The sequence below is a fragment of the Macrotis lagotis genome, chromosome 2 (genome assembly GCF_037893015.1).
Source record: "Macrotis lagotis isolate mMagLag1 chromosome 2, bilby.v1.9.chrom.fasta, whole genome shotgun sequence".
In the NCBI taxonomy this organism is placed as follows: domain Eukaryota; kingdom Metazoa; phylum Chordata; class Mammalia; order Peramelemorphia; family Peramelidae; genus Macrotis; species Macrotis lagotis.
In genome coordinates this window covers 66,773,169-66,788,818 of record NC_133659.1, presented here as the reverse complement: position 1 = coordinate 66,788,818, position 15,650 = coordinate 66,773,169, and the positions used below count along the sequence as shown (strand labels likewise).

The following is a 15,650-nucleotide window of genomic DNA, read 5'->3' as shown; positions in this document are numbered from 1 at the left end:
AAGCCACCCCTTCAGCTTTTTCTCCCAATACACCTGTTACCTCTGTAGTGTCCAAATCTCCTTCAGGCTTCCAGACTTCAAGAGAGCATTGATTCAACACTTCCTTTTGCTTATCATACATGGTGTCAGACACAAAACAAAAGCTAATTAAAAGTGCCATGATCTAAAATAGTAATTCCATCTAATTAGATCTCCAATTGAATCCACTTCACAAGGGCTAAATGCTTGCTAATTCTAATCTGGATGGAGGGGGGGTCCCTTATCTACACATATATCACCTATATCTACTCTGAGTGTCCCTGTCATCAGAATACATTAAATAAGGTACTTTCTAAGCATTCCAAAAGCAGTTAAGTTCCCCCAGCATCTGGAGAATTCCTTGACAAAACAAAAAAAAAACCAACTTCTTCACAGATATGTTTCATAATTCAACTAGAAGGTTTATCCTCCTGGGGCCACTATCTTCTAATCTGAAGACCCACGTCCCTTTGTCTGAAATCATATCTTTTTTTATTTCTGGATAAAGATGATATATTAGAGGCTTCTTGGTTAGCCTGATGTATTACAATAAATAAGCACCTTCTTTGGCTAGGAGATTATTCTAAAAATTCTCACATAACAATTGACCAGAGATTGTCATAGAAAAAAATCACAAATTATTATCATTATTTTCTTTCCCATGTTGCTCAGGTGCTTTTACTTCAAAGCAAAAAACCACAGCTTTGAGATTATAAATATAACTATATGTATGTGTGTGTGTGTGTATACACACATATAACCACAAAAGTTCCAATTTTCATATATAAAAATATATATTTATATATATATATATATATAATTGCCAAATTCTTATGCAAAAATTCTCTATAATAAATCTGTTTAATTATTAGCCATGTTTGAAATACAAATTATTACTTTTCAGAATTCATTCAATTCATTAGAATACCTTAAAAGTCTCTAAATTTAATAAAAAAGTAATAAGTGTAACACATTAAGAACTAGATTTCACAAAACAATCTTTCCATTATTACATTTTTACCTGAACATACAGATTTAGAGCAAGGTTAAACACATCATTTAAAAATTTCAGAGAACCCAGAGGGTTATGACCTTTGAAAATTTCCCTCATACAAAGCAGTCAGTCCTTAATTCCAGGTTTGACATCGTTACAGTAAAATAGTTTATATTTCCAAAACTATATCATGTGTTTGATAATACTCTTCAACATCTTACTCATTGATAAGTCATCTAATTAGTTACATAATTTTAAATTTCCTATTCATTTCCCAAAGTCCCTCACATTTATTGAACATTATTAGAAAGGGTATTTGGCAGTTAAGATATACTTCCCAATCTCTTATACATTATCCTTCTGAATCTGCATTTAATGTGGGGGAAGAAATCTGCAATTTTACTTCTTTAAAACTTAAATATTAAATTCTTAATCTACATGAAACATATGGTTTTCATGCTGTCATCTCATACTCTTAAGGCAAAGCAAAACAACAGGTTCTCTTAAAGTTAACCTTATAATTAAATAGCTTTTACATACAAACTTCTTCTAAATTTGTGCTTTATAAGCTTATTTATCTCTTCTTCCAAATACACTTCAATTTTTAAAACAAAGACTATAAGATTCTCCATGAATTTAGTCTTATATGTATGATAATTTCAAAAGCCCAATGTACACTTTTTACACATGCCAGTGTTACATTTACATATATAATTTCTTCTTCTTAAATAACAGATAATAAATAAGATACATTGATCTTACATATAGATATTCCCTTTTATAAACATGAGGTGAAAAACAAAGCCTTTCACAAATTCTCTGGGCCAAAAGACCTTGAGAGATATAACCTGTTGGCAAGGTATTCTCTAGTTTTCTCATAAAAATTCTTTACAAATGTGATAGGTTAAACCTCAATTCATTCTTGTTTGTTATTGTAACACAATTTTAAATTCTCAAAAAAGTTGATTGAATCTGTTCTTATGCAAAGTTTACTAATTGAATCTGTTCTTATGCAAAATTTACTAATTGAAATATTGCATATAACAAGCCAAAATATTGCATATTTCAATTTCATGTATATTCCTTTTACTCCCTAGAATTTTGCAACACAGAAAAATTCTTAAGACCAATTGTTGCTAAATCCCTTTTTATAATTACAAGATTTTCTATATACTTCCCTTAAATTACAAAAGTCATATTCCAAATAGCTTTAGATCATTTTCTTTTCAAAGCCTAAAAAATGTTTGCACATTCTTTTTTATCTTTACCAGTACAATTCTAAATTGTCAATGCTCTAGCTTATAAGAGTTTTCTATCCTCACTGACCAACATTTCTTAATATTAGAACATTATATGTTTTGTGAATTGGAGATTCTCCTAATTTGAGATATTAAACTAATAAGTACTAATTTTTTACTTTTTTTTTTTTTTAGGTTTTTGCAAGGCAAATGGGGTTAAGTGGCTTGCCCAAGGCCACACAGCTAGGTAATTATTAAGTGTCTGAGACCGGATTTGAACCCAGGTACTCCTGACTCCAGGGCCGGTGCTTTATCACTGCAGCACCTAGCCACCTAATTCTTTACTTTTACTGTTTATCATTACTCAATCACACCAGATTTTTTCCACATACATGAACTCTGCTCCAAGCATATTTTGAATCAGTATAAAATATTACCTTCCCCTTGCTTAGTAATTCTAAATCTTGATTAAGAGCACATAACTCGGGGTGGCTGGATGGCACAGTGGATAAAGCACAGGCCCTGGAGTCAGGAGTACCTGGGTTCAAATCCGGTCTCAGACACTTAATAATTACCTAGCTGTGTGGCCTTGGGCAAGCCACTTAACCCCATTTGCCTTGCAAAAACCTTTAAAAAAAAGAGCACATAACTCACAATCTAGCCTGACAATAGCCTTGGTTGAGGAAAAAGAATTAATGGAAATAATAGATAGGGATAATTCTTTTTCCTCCTATGACTCTGGAGGAGCCATGAAAGATTAGAACAAAAAAAACCCCTAAACTTTTTTTTTTTTACAAACCCCTTCATTCAGTTTACACATATCCTCAGATTACTTTGTACACAAACTTAGCACATTATAGAATCAATAATAACAATAAAAAATTAATATTTATCTAGAAGTTGCTTTTCTATCAAACCTTTCATCTTATTGGATTTATTGTTTTTACAATCAATTCACTGCCAGATATTGCAAAAGTGGCAGTTTAATACAATTTTCAGATTATCCTAACCTCATTTAAACATATATCTCCATTTGAACTTTTAGTTTTCTATACTACTTTTTAAAAATCACCTCCCAAGGCTCCCAAAATCCCCAAATCTATCCTTTTACTTATACAATGTCAAACCTGCTCAAACCTTCTGTCTACATGCTTTAACCAATTTCCATACTTAACAAATGGTTCAAAAACCCCAATTGTCTCTATACCTTGATTCTCTTCTCAGTACTTTCATAACCTTTTACTCAGACTATACAACTTACATTTTCCCTTAATATTCTGTTCCACTATTCTTTTTCATTAACTCTTTGACTGTAGTTAATGCTGTTCTGAACTAGTTCCTCATAGCTTACACAGCTATATAAACCACAGACATGATTCCACTTTTCACAATACACATTTTCCATTCAAAGGATTGAATATTTAACACTTCTTGATTTTAACTGGTAAAATTTTGAGAGGGCAAACAGCTACTCAAAAAAAAATCTCACTGCCTAATTGAAATATGATCATATAGATTAAACCACATAACTTTTCTCATAAGGAGGTAGGTCCAAAATCTTTCCTGGGGGCTCTTCTTTTCTCAGATCCCCACTTGTTCTGTTACTCTCTGTAATAACTAATATAACCAGAATCTATACTAATAAACTCCTGAAACTATAATGTTACCATATCATTCTGGTAAAAAATTAACTATTTAGTTTCCCTTTTCTGGCATTTCTGTGTAACCAAATTATTTACTTTAGAATTAATCTGACTCTCTTGATTTTCTGGAATTTACTTCCCCAAAACTTTCTCAAATTAAAATAGCATTTCTTTCTATGATTTCTTTATTTAACATATTTGGTTATATTCATTGTCTCTTTAACTTCAAAATAAGGTCCCTTTTAAAACTTATTTTACTAGGTCTTCATGAAATAATTCTCTCTATTATTAATTAGTCATTTTTATTAATAAAGTCTCTTCATGCTCCAGTTTCCCTCCCAAGGTCAAGAGATAACAAGCCAAAAAAAAAAAACCAGACAAGTACCCCAGGAAAAAAGAAGCAGGGAGGGGGAGGAGGGAGAGGAGAAAGCATTTTGGTACACAGAATCACAGTGAAGAAATGGGGAAGAGAAAAAGTCAACAGCATTTTATATTTCTGCATTTTTCCCTTTTTACTTTGGATTTCTTCCCCATTATTAAGTCTAGACCCTAGAGCTCTTACGGTCTCTAACTGCTTGGACTTATTTGGAATCTCTTCTTTCAAATTCTATCAATTGCTTGGGAGTATTTCCACCCTTGCCTTTTGTTCTGTTTGCATCAGACACAATCTGCAGACTTGATCTGATGTGGGGGTGCCTATACCTGGGCTTGTGTACACAGACTAATGGACCCATGGTGTCATCTCTTGGTCTTCTCCTGTGTTGGGGCCTGTCTCCTTGTAGTGCTGCCTCCAGAGGTCTTCTGGCTTTCAATTTTACTCAAACTAAGTCTCTCTTTGGGATTCTTCCCTCACTCCTCAAGGGATCTATCTGCCTGGGCACTAAATCACAAGCTGCTGATAATTTCTAGCATAGCACCTGCTTATTTGTGTGTGTGTGTGTGTGTGTGTGTGTGTGTGTGTGTGTGTGTGTGTGTCCAAGAGAGTCTTAAGGAGGGGGTTAATTCCTGGTCAGGGAACCAAACTTTGTGGGATAAAAATCCACTAATAAAAATATATAGACTCCTCTGAGCAAAAAAAAAAGTTTATTTTGGCTTTTCTAGAGAAAGTAATGTAACATGTCTTGGAATGCAAGGTCTAGGAACAGTCTACTTATCATGGAACAAAAGGAGGTTTATGAGCTCCTTTGGAATGCAAGGTTTTTCCTCTGAGAACAGTCTACTGTTCTCCCAGTTAAGATACTTTTATCATCAAACAGGTGACAAACTAAAAATGTAAAGTCTCTCTGGAAATAGTCCATTTTTTCCCCCCAACAGAATTGGGAGGGTGCCCGGCTTGGAATGCAAGGTCTCTCTCCCTCTTTCTTCTAAGAATAATCTAAAAGTAATAGTCTATCTTTGTTTTAATGATTTTTAACCCTGAGAGGACTTCACTAGGAATATTAACTCTTAAGAGGGAATATTCCACACAGTAGGCCTAAAGTTCAAAATCAAGAAATGCCTATGTAGTAAGGTAACAAATCTAGAAACTAAGGTGGAATGCATTGTTAGATTTTATGAGCTGCGGACCACGAAACAAGAGAGGGACCAAAACAAGAGAAAGAATGGGAAATATAATGAGAAATAAATGACTGAAATGATTTGCTTTGAGAAAGAAGAATGTGTTAGCAATTCCATCCCTCCCCACTAACAAGCTTAATTCCACATAAAAATTCTGAAAATTTGAATACCACCTCTCCCCTCCATAATTCTTTGGACTTGAGACCCTGGCTTGGTAGAATATTACTGGGAGAAAATTTCTGTCAGTCCTCAAGCATGACAGTTGTAAATAGGTTACTATATTCTGTTACCATTTTTTGGTGAGATATGCAAGCCCTTCTCAGTCTACCAGGTAATGGAAGAATTCCTATTGCCTCTGCTAGTCCTGAATATTATATTACAATATTGTCTTGCTCATCCATAGTCAATAGAAATGATTGGTGTATAGCTCTAAATTGATATCATTAAGCATATGCCTACCAATAATGCATCAATGCAATTGTATTACAGAAAGAGAATTTATTTGTACTAAAACTTTAGCAAGTCCTCTGTCCAGTCTCATGGTTTTCATTACATTGTCAGTGGACAGGATTGTTAATTCAACTTGCTCTGGGAGCCATTTGTTTTTGAAAAGACCAAAGGGTAGTGTTTTTTTGGTGGTATGGCTAATTTCCAGCTGAGAAATAAAATTTAAAGCTCATAGCTTAATGACCTCTTGCTATAATATATATCCTCTTTAGGATCTGGTTTTGCCAACCTTAACAGTAATTTAGAAGAAGGGTATATAGAAGAAGAATGGATCAAATCAACAAACCAATAGTCTGTTGTGGTAGAGCACACCTGTAGTCTGTGTTGCTGAGTATGCTGAGGCTTGTGGTTGAATGAATTTGGAAATTCTGAGCATTAGTAGGGATAAAACTGATTGGATACACAACTTCTGGCCAAGATGCTGTAGAAAAGACAGGCACTGTGCTAAGGTCTCTTGGTTTCCTCTCAAAAATAACATGAAAGAAACCTCTTAACAGAAATTCTATTGACAAAACCCAGAAAAAGAAACTAGGAGAAGAACACCTACCAACGTCTGTCTCAGGGGACTGTGGGTGAACCGGGGACTGTGGGTGAATCAGGAACTGAGAGCAGACATCCAGTGTCGGGGCAGCAGCAGGGTGAAACCAGAGAATCTAAGGCCCTGGAGGCTTTGGTGAGTGGTAGGTCTGAGGACTAACTTTAGCCACAGAATCTTTGACCTGGGGAGTGGAGTTCTGGTGAGTCCCAGCCAAGCTGGAGGGCAAGTTCTAGCACACAGAGTTGCAGAGCACACTGGACATTGACTAGCTGGGCTGGGGATCCTGAGTTCCATATTTTCAGCAGAACCCTCTTCCCAGAACAAATACCAACTGCCCCTTCACCCCCCCTCAGGCTCAGGTGTGGGCAGCAGTCCTCCCTTAGGTGAAAGGGAGATTAACTACCTCCCCCAGGGCTCAGTCTATTGTTAAAGGACAAGTCAGATCCTGCTGCTAAGGGCCTAACACACTTCAGAGAAAGCAACCAGTATCTCCTACTGACTGGCCCACTTGGAGTTACTAAACTAAGTGAATATAGCCTCTAGGGTTTTCAAAAGCAAATCTCTGAGAGCCAGTCCCTCCCCCAACATAAGATTCTAGGAAAATAAAGGCCAGTGACAAGGGGTGGCCATGGAGAATTACCTTGAAAGCACAGATATTAACCCAGAGAGATCTAGCATTTTCTGAGGAGAATATGAATTGGTCTCCAACCCAGAAAGACTTCCTTGAAGAAATGAGGAAGGAATTTAAAAATCAACTGGAAAAATAGGGAAGAGAAAATTAACATCTCTCAACAAGAAAACAAATCCTTAGAAAATACAATTGGACAAATACAAAATGAGACTAATTCTCCCAGATCCTCAACTGGGCAAGTGCAAAAAAGAAAATAATTCTCTCAGAACTACACTTGGGCAAATGGGAAAACTGCTTCAAAAATAGAATTGACCAATTGGAAAAGGAGTTGCAAAGGGTAAATGAAGAAAATTCTTCGCTTAAAAAAAAGATGGAATCTATGGAAACTAATGACTTCATGAAACAATACAGTTCTGTTAAACAAAACCAAAAGATTGAAAAAAATAGAAGAAAATGTAAATGCCTCATCAGAAAAACCACTGACCTCAAGAATCAATCAAGAAGAGACAACCTAACAATTATTGGTCTTCCTGAAAACATTGAAGAGGAAAAACAAGCCTGGATTGAATATTACAGGATTTAGTGATGGAAAATTGTCCTAATATCATGGAACTAGAGGGCAAAATAGTTATTGAAAGAATACATCGATCCCCTCCAGAAAAGGATCTTAAAATGAAAATACTAAGGAATTTTGTGGCCAAATTCCAGAACTATCAGATAAAAGAGAAAATCCTGCAAGCAGCCAGAAAGAAACAATTTAGTTACCAAAGAGCTTACAGTAAGGTTTACGCAGGATCTGGCTGCATCAACAGTAAGGGATAGAAGGACCTGAAATATGATATTCTGAAGAGCAAGGGAGCTTGGAATACAGCCAAGAATTCACTATCCAGCAAGACAGAGTCTTCTCTTTCAGGGGAAAAGATGGACATTTAACGAAATGGTAGACTTCCAACATTTCCTGATGAAAAGACGACCTGAACTAAATAGAAAATTTGAACATCAAGCAAGAGACTCAAGAGACAAATGGTTTTAAAAAATGGGTAAAGAAAAACTGCTATCCAATAAGATGAGACTGTCTATATCCTCAACTGGGAGAAAGGTTCTCATAACTAGTGAGCACTGTAACTTTATTAGAGAGAATATACTTAGCCAGAAATGATGGACACTCATGACTTATTCATAAGACTGCTATCCAATAAGATGAAAATGGCTATATCCCTACCTGGGAGAAAGACTAAGAACTCTCAAGAATTGTAACTCTATTAGAGAGAATAGACTTAGCCAGAAGTGATGGACATTCATGATTTTTCTGTGACTCAGAAGGACTTAAAAACAATAATTCCTTAAAAAGGGGGGGACATAAGGAAATGGGAGGATAGAGGAGATTGAATGGGGGTAAATCTCACTACATTAAGAGGTACAAAGGACCTATTACATTAGAGGGGAAGAAGGGAGGAGGTGAGAACCATTTGAATCTTCCTCTCATCAGATTCGGCTTAAAGTTAACATACATACTTTCATTTAAATTAAGAAACTTAACTTACCTTTCAAGTATTAAAAGGGGAAAAGGGGAGGGGGAAAGGGAGGGGGAGGAAGAAGGGAACTAACAGAAGGAAGGGAAGGAAGAAGGGGCAAAGGAAAAGGGGAAAGAGGGGAGAAGTGTTGATATAAGAGGGCAAACACACTGAAGGTGGTGGTATTCAGAAACAAAATACTGGGGTATATGGATAAAGTGAAAAAAGGGGAGAAATGCAAACAAAAGGAAAATAACATGGAGGGCAATAAAGAATTTTTAATTATAACTTTGAATGTGAATGGGATGAACTCTCCTTTAAAATGTAAGTGAATAGCGGAGTGAATTTAAAACCTGAATCCTTCAATATGCTGCTTACAAGAAATTCATTTGACGCAGAGAGATACATATAGAGTAAAGGTAAAAGCTTGGAGCAAAATATATTTTACTTCAGCTGAAGTGAAAACAGAAATCTATAAAGAAATGTACAGTCAAGAGAGCTAATGTAAATTGTCCTATGTCCAAAAGTTGGAATGCTTGGTCAGATCACATTTAGAGTATATAGTTGTTTACAATTCAGGACACCATATTTTGGAAGGTACGCTAACTAGAGGAAGTCAACCAGAATACTGAGGTGACTTGAAGTCATGTCAGAGGATACTCAATTGAAGGATTGTAAATACTTAATCTAGAGAAAAGAAGACTAGTGTTGGTGGTGGCAGAGAGGATGATAGATATGATAGCAGTTTTCAGATATAGAGAGGGCTATCATGGGGAAAGATGATTTTTTTTTAAGATTTTGCAAGGCAATGGGGTTAAGTGGCTTGCCTAGGGCCACACAGCTAGGTAATTATTAAGTGTCTGAGACCAGATTTGAACCCAGGTACTCCTGACTCCAAGGCTGGTGCTTTATCCACTATGCCACCTAGCTGCCCCTAGATGATTTCTTTTTGATTCACAATACAGCACAAGGACCATCACATATAAAGTACAAGAAGGTGAACTTTTTATTCACATAAGAAAAATGACCCAACAGTTAATGCTGTCCAAAAGTAATTTGAATTTAGTGCTAAGAAAGTGAATTTAAAAATCCATTCCCTTTACCTGGAACAGCCTGCTGATAGGCGTATAGCTCAAGGAAGTCAAAGATACAAAGTTCTCTCTAGGCCAAAATATTGATAATCCTACTTTTTTTAGGACTGGTAACAAAGTGTTACCTGTTGGTTGAAGAATGGCTAAATAGATGGATACATGAATGTAATAGAATATAGCACTACATTGTAAGAAATGATGAATATTTAGGATACAGAGAAGCATAGGATGACATGTGAACTGATACAAAATAAAATACTATGCAACCAACTACAACAATGTAAGTGTAATGATTTAAAAAAAAATAATGGTTGCTGTGTAACTCTAGTAACCAAGCTTGACTCTGAAAAAGGGTGATTAGAAATGGCTTTCCTATCTTTTAGCAGAAGTGGAAGACTATAGATGTGTAATATTTCATTCAATGTTAAACTTGGTTAATGTGTTAAATAGCTTTGTTGAACTGTCTTTTTTCCTTTTCTTTTACTCAGTTATAAGACATGGCTTTCTGATAAAGGGAATGGGAAAGAATTTTTATATATATATAAAAGGCAATGATAGCAGTAACAATTAAAATTATAAAAATTAAATTTTTTTCAACAGTTCAACAAACATACAAATTATATTTTCCAAAAATCTAATAGGTTATCTCACATGGTAATGAGCTACCCAATACTTAAGTGCTTCAAGCAGAGATTTGATAACCACTTGTTGATATGCAATGAATGGCATTCATGATTTGGGAAGAGATTAGAATTCATGACTCCTAAGATCCTTTCACACTCCAAAGTTTGCAAATGATATTTCTTGTATGCTTGTATACTCTCAAAATTAGGATGTAGAGCAGGGAGGTGGGGCTTGGATGATAGAGGAAAGGAAGAGAATCAATGAACAAAATTTCCCAGATTAATTGTGCTCTATATGTCTTTGTGGTCTTAACATTCAGCTTCTGCAAAGCCCCCATTATGTTACTGGTGATGTTAGTCAGTTCAGCTGTGTTCCTATTCTTTGTGAGACCATCTGGGATTTTCTTGGCAAAGATACTAATATATTTTGCCATTTCCTTCTCCAGCTTGAGGAATAGGAAACCAATTGTTTAAAAATGGGGTTTAAAATTTTTTGTAAAATGTTTTAGGTTGACCTAATTTCAGGTTCAAATGTGATGAATTCACAAAAGTACCTCCTATAGCCCAAGACATTTAGGACAAAAAAGGTTTATTTAAGGAATACTGCAATTAGCAGAAGCCAAAGGAGAGAGGACACAGAGAAAATAAAGGCAATTGAGAGCAACCAATCCCCTGAGAGATGAGCAGCAGGACAGTCAGACAGTTGGAGGGAATGGGGGTTAGGGAAGATAGCAGCAGCAACCATGGCCTCTCCCTCTCCCAGTGATGACTTCCTTTCCTGGCCTCCATTTTGGTTATTGACCATACCAGCCATGCTTTGAAGATTCTACTCTTCCTGTGCTTTTGATGTAGCTAGTGCAACTAGGGAAAGCAGTATAAGGGAGAGAGATTAGGGACAGTTTCAAGTACAACTGGGCTGATAACAGCAGCAGCCCCAATCAGGGACATAGGCCTACTTTATATAGGAGAGTAGGGCATGGTATAGTAGGTACTGAGAAAAGGTAGGGAAAGGTTTTTGAAACAATTCCCATTATCTCAGCAGATTGACATCTCAGAAATATACCCAGTTGCTGTGGGAAAGAACTTTTGTTTTTCATTGCAACTAAGACAATTTACATTTCAGTAGGGTCTTTATGTCCCATCATGAGGTTATTTATCTAGATAACTATGGGATAGAAATCAGAAGCCCACAGGATGTACCAGATGAGCAGGAACATATTTTTCCTTAATATTTCATTTCCTTTCATCTCATTTTACAGATGAAGAAACTGAGGCAAATGGTTAACTGATTTGCCCAGGGTCACAGCTAGTAAGTGTCTGAGACTGGATTTAAACTCGTCTTCCTGACTCTAGGTCCTGTGCTCTAGCACGACCTAGATGCATACCCACACCATGTTTTAGCATTTTTTTAAATTCTTATTTTTTTAATCTGTAAATGATGGGATGTTTTTGGAGAGGTGAAGGATATTGAGATGGGTTGTAAGGATAATGATCTGGACATATGATTTTATTTATATGGGGAACTTTTCAGTGTCTATGTAGTAAACTCCCTGTACCAATACAGATTAATGATTCCTTTATATAGTTATAGAGAATTACTTGGGGGCAATAGTAAATTCTGAGTTGGTAGGAACAAGGTTAATCACATGCTACTATCAGGTCTTGGTTTCACCTAATCAGACTAGTCCACCTTATCTCACCCACCCCATCCTGCCTGATCTTTAGAAGCATTTGCTTATGGTATTGCTAGGAAAGTCTGAATTAGAGGAGGGGAAATCTAATTCTTTGGGTACATAATTGGGCAGGTAAGAAGCATTTTGTCAAGGTTTTACTATTTTCCAGGCACTGTGAGAGATACATATATAAAGAAAAAAGAAAAGATAGTCCCTGTCCTCAAGAAGCTAATGTTCTAATAGAGGGGAAGATAATACATAAAATGGAATTGAAAAGATGGGAATGATGGTGGTAGTGAAGTCCAGAGCATCAAAAGCACAGGAAGAGTAGAATGAAGCATGGCTAGTATGGTCAATAAACAAAATGGAGGCCAGGAAAGGAAGTCATCAGTGGGAGAGGGGAGTTAAAAAGGTGGAGGGATATTCCATGTTTAGAAGGTAGCTGAATTATGATTGCAATGTCCTTAGAATCAGAGACTTAGATAGGAGGAAATGAATAAATTGGGCAGTAGAATCTTGCCCTCTTCCTACAAGAAGTTGCTGCCCCTGTACTCCAAGGTCAAATTGGATGTCCAGATGACTTAATAGGATTCCCCTTCAAGGCTCTGCCAGAATTACTAGTTTATGAGATCCATATTAGTTTAAAGCTATTGATATTCATTGGTCAACCTGGAGAAAAAGCTCTGATTTTTAGCAAGTTAACCCTTTTTTTATCCTTCTTGTCCTGGAGCTCTACCACCTGTTACAATTCTTTCCCTTTTATCTTTATCTCTGTATCCTTATCAGAACCTACTTTGCTAGAATGTAATGCATACTATTTATCATAACATCTTTTCTTTCTTTGTTAGATTCATGAGTATTTATGATGTCTCAAGTTATGTAAAAACTAAAAGCTGGCTTATGAAACTTAAGAAAATATTAGTTTTTTTGTCATATCACAAAGACAAGATAGATTTTCTCCCACCTGAGTAAGTACTTTGTGCTTTTTCAAGTTTTGTATACTTTGTACTTTTTAAAAGAAATATGTCAACTTTTTTAGATGTACAGAAAAACTCATTCTATTGAATTTTATTTTAAAGTTATTTATATACAGTTCATCTCTACTCTTAAGCTAAACTCCATGAAAACAAATTATCTTTGTCTTTGTATGTCCCTTTTTCATAGTATTCCTATTAGAACCTACTTTACCCATTGTAGAGAATAAGTGATAGAGGTGAATCAAATAAATCAGTTCCTTTTGGACCAATCATTACTATTATCAATTTTTTTCATGTAGAGATGATCTGTGTATTTCATAGGCCCTTGTTCATCTTCTCCCCATCTTGCTTTGGTCTTGAATGCTTCACTGATTATCAATAATACTACCATCAGAAAGTAGGTGGAGAAAAATGGAAAATATAAAATTTGTATCTGGCTATTTTGAGGTTTGATTTCCAAGACTTATACAGACACTGCACCACATTAAATTGCTAAAAGTATCCTTGAAGACTTGGAGTAGGAATGGGGAACTTCCTGCTTCATGTACTCACCAGTTTTTCACCTTAATTTCATTTTACCCATAGGACAAGAATCATGACAAATAAATATTTATTAAGCACTTTACCATAGGTAGAAAACTGTTCCAAGTCCTTAGCAGATATAAAGTTTACATAATATAAAGTTTACATAAAACAGAATCCTTGCCCTCAAGAAACTTGCAGATTGGCAAGTATTTTAAAAAGGTACTTATGGTTGTAAAAATAACATTGACAAACTTTTGCCTTGATTCTATAACTTTATATGATACAAATGTTTTTCCTTAATAAAGAAAGTGTGAAATTGATATTTGCTCACAGACCTCATGAGTTTTAGCCCATATAACAAAATAAACTACATGTATGAACCTTTAGAGTTTACCCTAATAAGGAACAAATGGAATTAGGCCAACTTGTGTTAGCCCCCAGAGTTTGGTCCTAAGAAAAAACAAACAGAAATTAGTTTAACATACCATATTTACTAGTTCTAAGTTCTGTGACCAAATGCACATGCATGGGAGTCCTACCAGGAACTGAGCCCCCAGAATGAAATCCTGGGACATATATTCAACATACATTACAGATTGCTTTCCTGATTCAGGATGTCTGCTTCATGTTACTGTCCTCAGGGATCTCATTAAGGAGGAGAAGAATGTCTTTTCTTGATTCAGGAAATAGTGATTCAGATTTCCATAAAAAGTGAGATTCTCTCTCCTCTTTCCAGGGTGTTTGTGCCATCCTGTCATTGTTGATACAATGGGGATTTTACACTTTTATCAGAAAGATAGTCAGATAAGACTTTTGTTTTCCAAGAAGGAAGATGACATCTTTATACTCAGATCTATAAACGTTATTAGAGGAAAAGAAGCAGACTTTGACATTCCATAACAGAATATTTAATTTTTTTGTATTTATAAACAGAAAAATAAAAGGATTTCTAGAAACTTATGACTGTTATTATAAAACAGAAATTAAAATAATATTCATAGAAACTTTAGCAATTTTACCAGTTTTTTAACTTTTAAAGAGATTTACTTTCAAAGAAAAGCAGTCCTAGAAAATAGTCACTTCTGTTCTTCTCAACATTTTATTTTACAAATGTCAAAGTTGTCTCTAGATTTTTCCCTTAAAAATTGTACTGAATAGAATTTTAGATATTTTTTACAATTATGATTGTTGAAATACAATGTTCTCTGTTCATCTCTAACAATTTCTCTTTAAATGATGTTTTAAGCTATCCCAAAAGTCTTATTGAAGTTTTAATGGCTTAAAATTGCACTAAGACTTTTGGGATATTCTATATACTGTATAATGCATAAACACACACACATGCATATACAAATGCCATATTTAATATATATAAATGCATTTATATATACATACATACATCCACTTATTTATGTATCTCTTTTCTTTGGAAAATATTCTCACTAGAATAAAAGTTCCTTACCCCTGATTTAGGGCAACAAGAAGTTGCTCATATGGAAGAAGGATTTATTTATTCCTCTTTGCCCCAGAGGAGAGAATTTTGAGGCAGCTAAATTTCAGTGGTTGCAGGAATTGTAGTTAGGAAGACAAAAGTTTGAATCCTGCTATTGGAAGACTAATTGAATGAACCTGGACAAGTCACTTAACCTGTCTTTCCCTCTTGTTTCCTCATCTAAAAATGAAGATGATAATAGAATCTATCTCAGAGGGATATATGAAGTCGTATAGTAATGAAGTAATATATATATAGTATATATTGAAGTAATATATAATGTATACATATATTTATGTATATATAGAATATGAATAATGTATATAATATATATACCTCATATACAAATGAAGTACTTTGCAATCTTTAAAGTGATACTACAAAATACTATTATTAAGTAAGTGAAAGTTATAAAGAAGCAACTTTAAGAAAGAACAACATAACAAAGTTATTCAAAAGTGAAATGGATTATCTCCTTAGGTAATGAATTCTATACCACTGGAGATCTTCTGGCAAAAGCTAGCTGATCATTTTTCAGGGCTATTGCTTGCAGAAGATTCATACTTTGAAAAGGGATTGGATAAGACATTTTTTGTGGTTCCTTCTAACTCCAGCCTTATGTAATTCTA

At 35.0% G+C, this 15,650-nt stretch overlaps 1 protein-coding gene across 5 annotated transcripts in view; it reads left to right on the top strand.

Annotated features, from left to right (window-relative positions):
- Positions 1-15,650, top strand: part of SLC9C2 (solute carrier family 9 member C2 (putative)) — a 118,504-nt gene that overhangs the window by 55,060 nt on the left and 47,794 nt on the right. For all 5 annotated transcript variants that reach the window (XM_074222040.1, XM_074222042.1, XM_074222038.1 and 2 more), the window contains one exon: positions 12,876-12,995. In XM_074222040.1, coding sequence (XP_074078141.1) covers positions 12,876-12,995 — 120 coding nt within the window. The remainder of the gene's footprint in view (positions 1-12,875; positions 12,996-15,650) is intronic.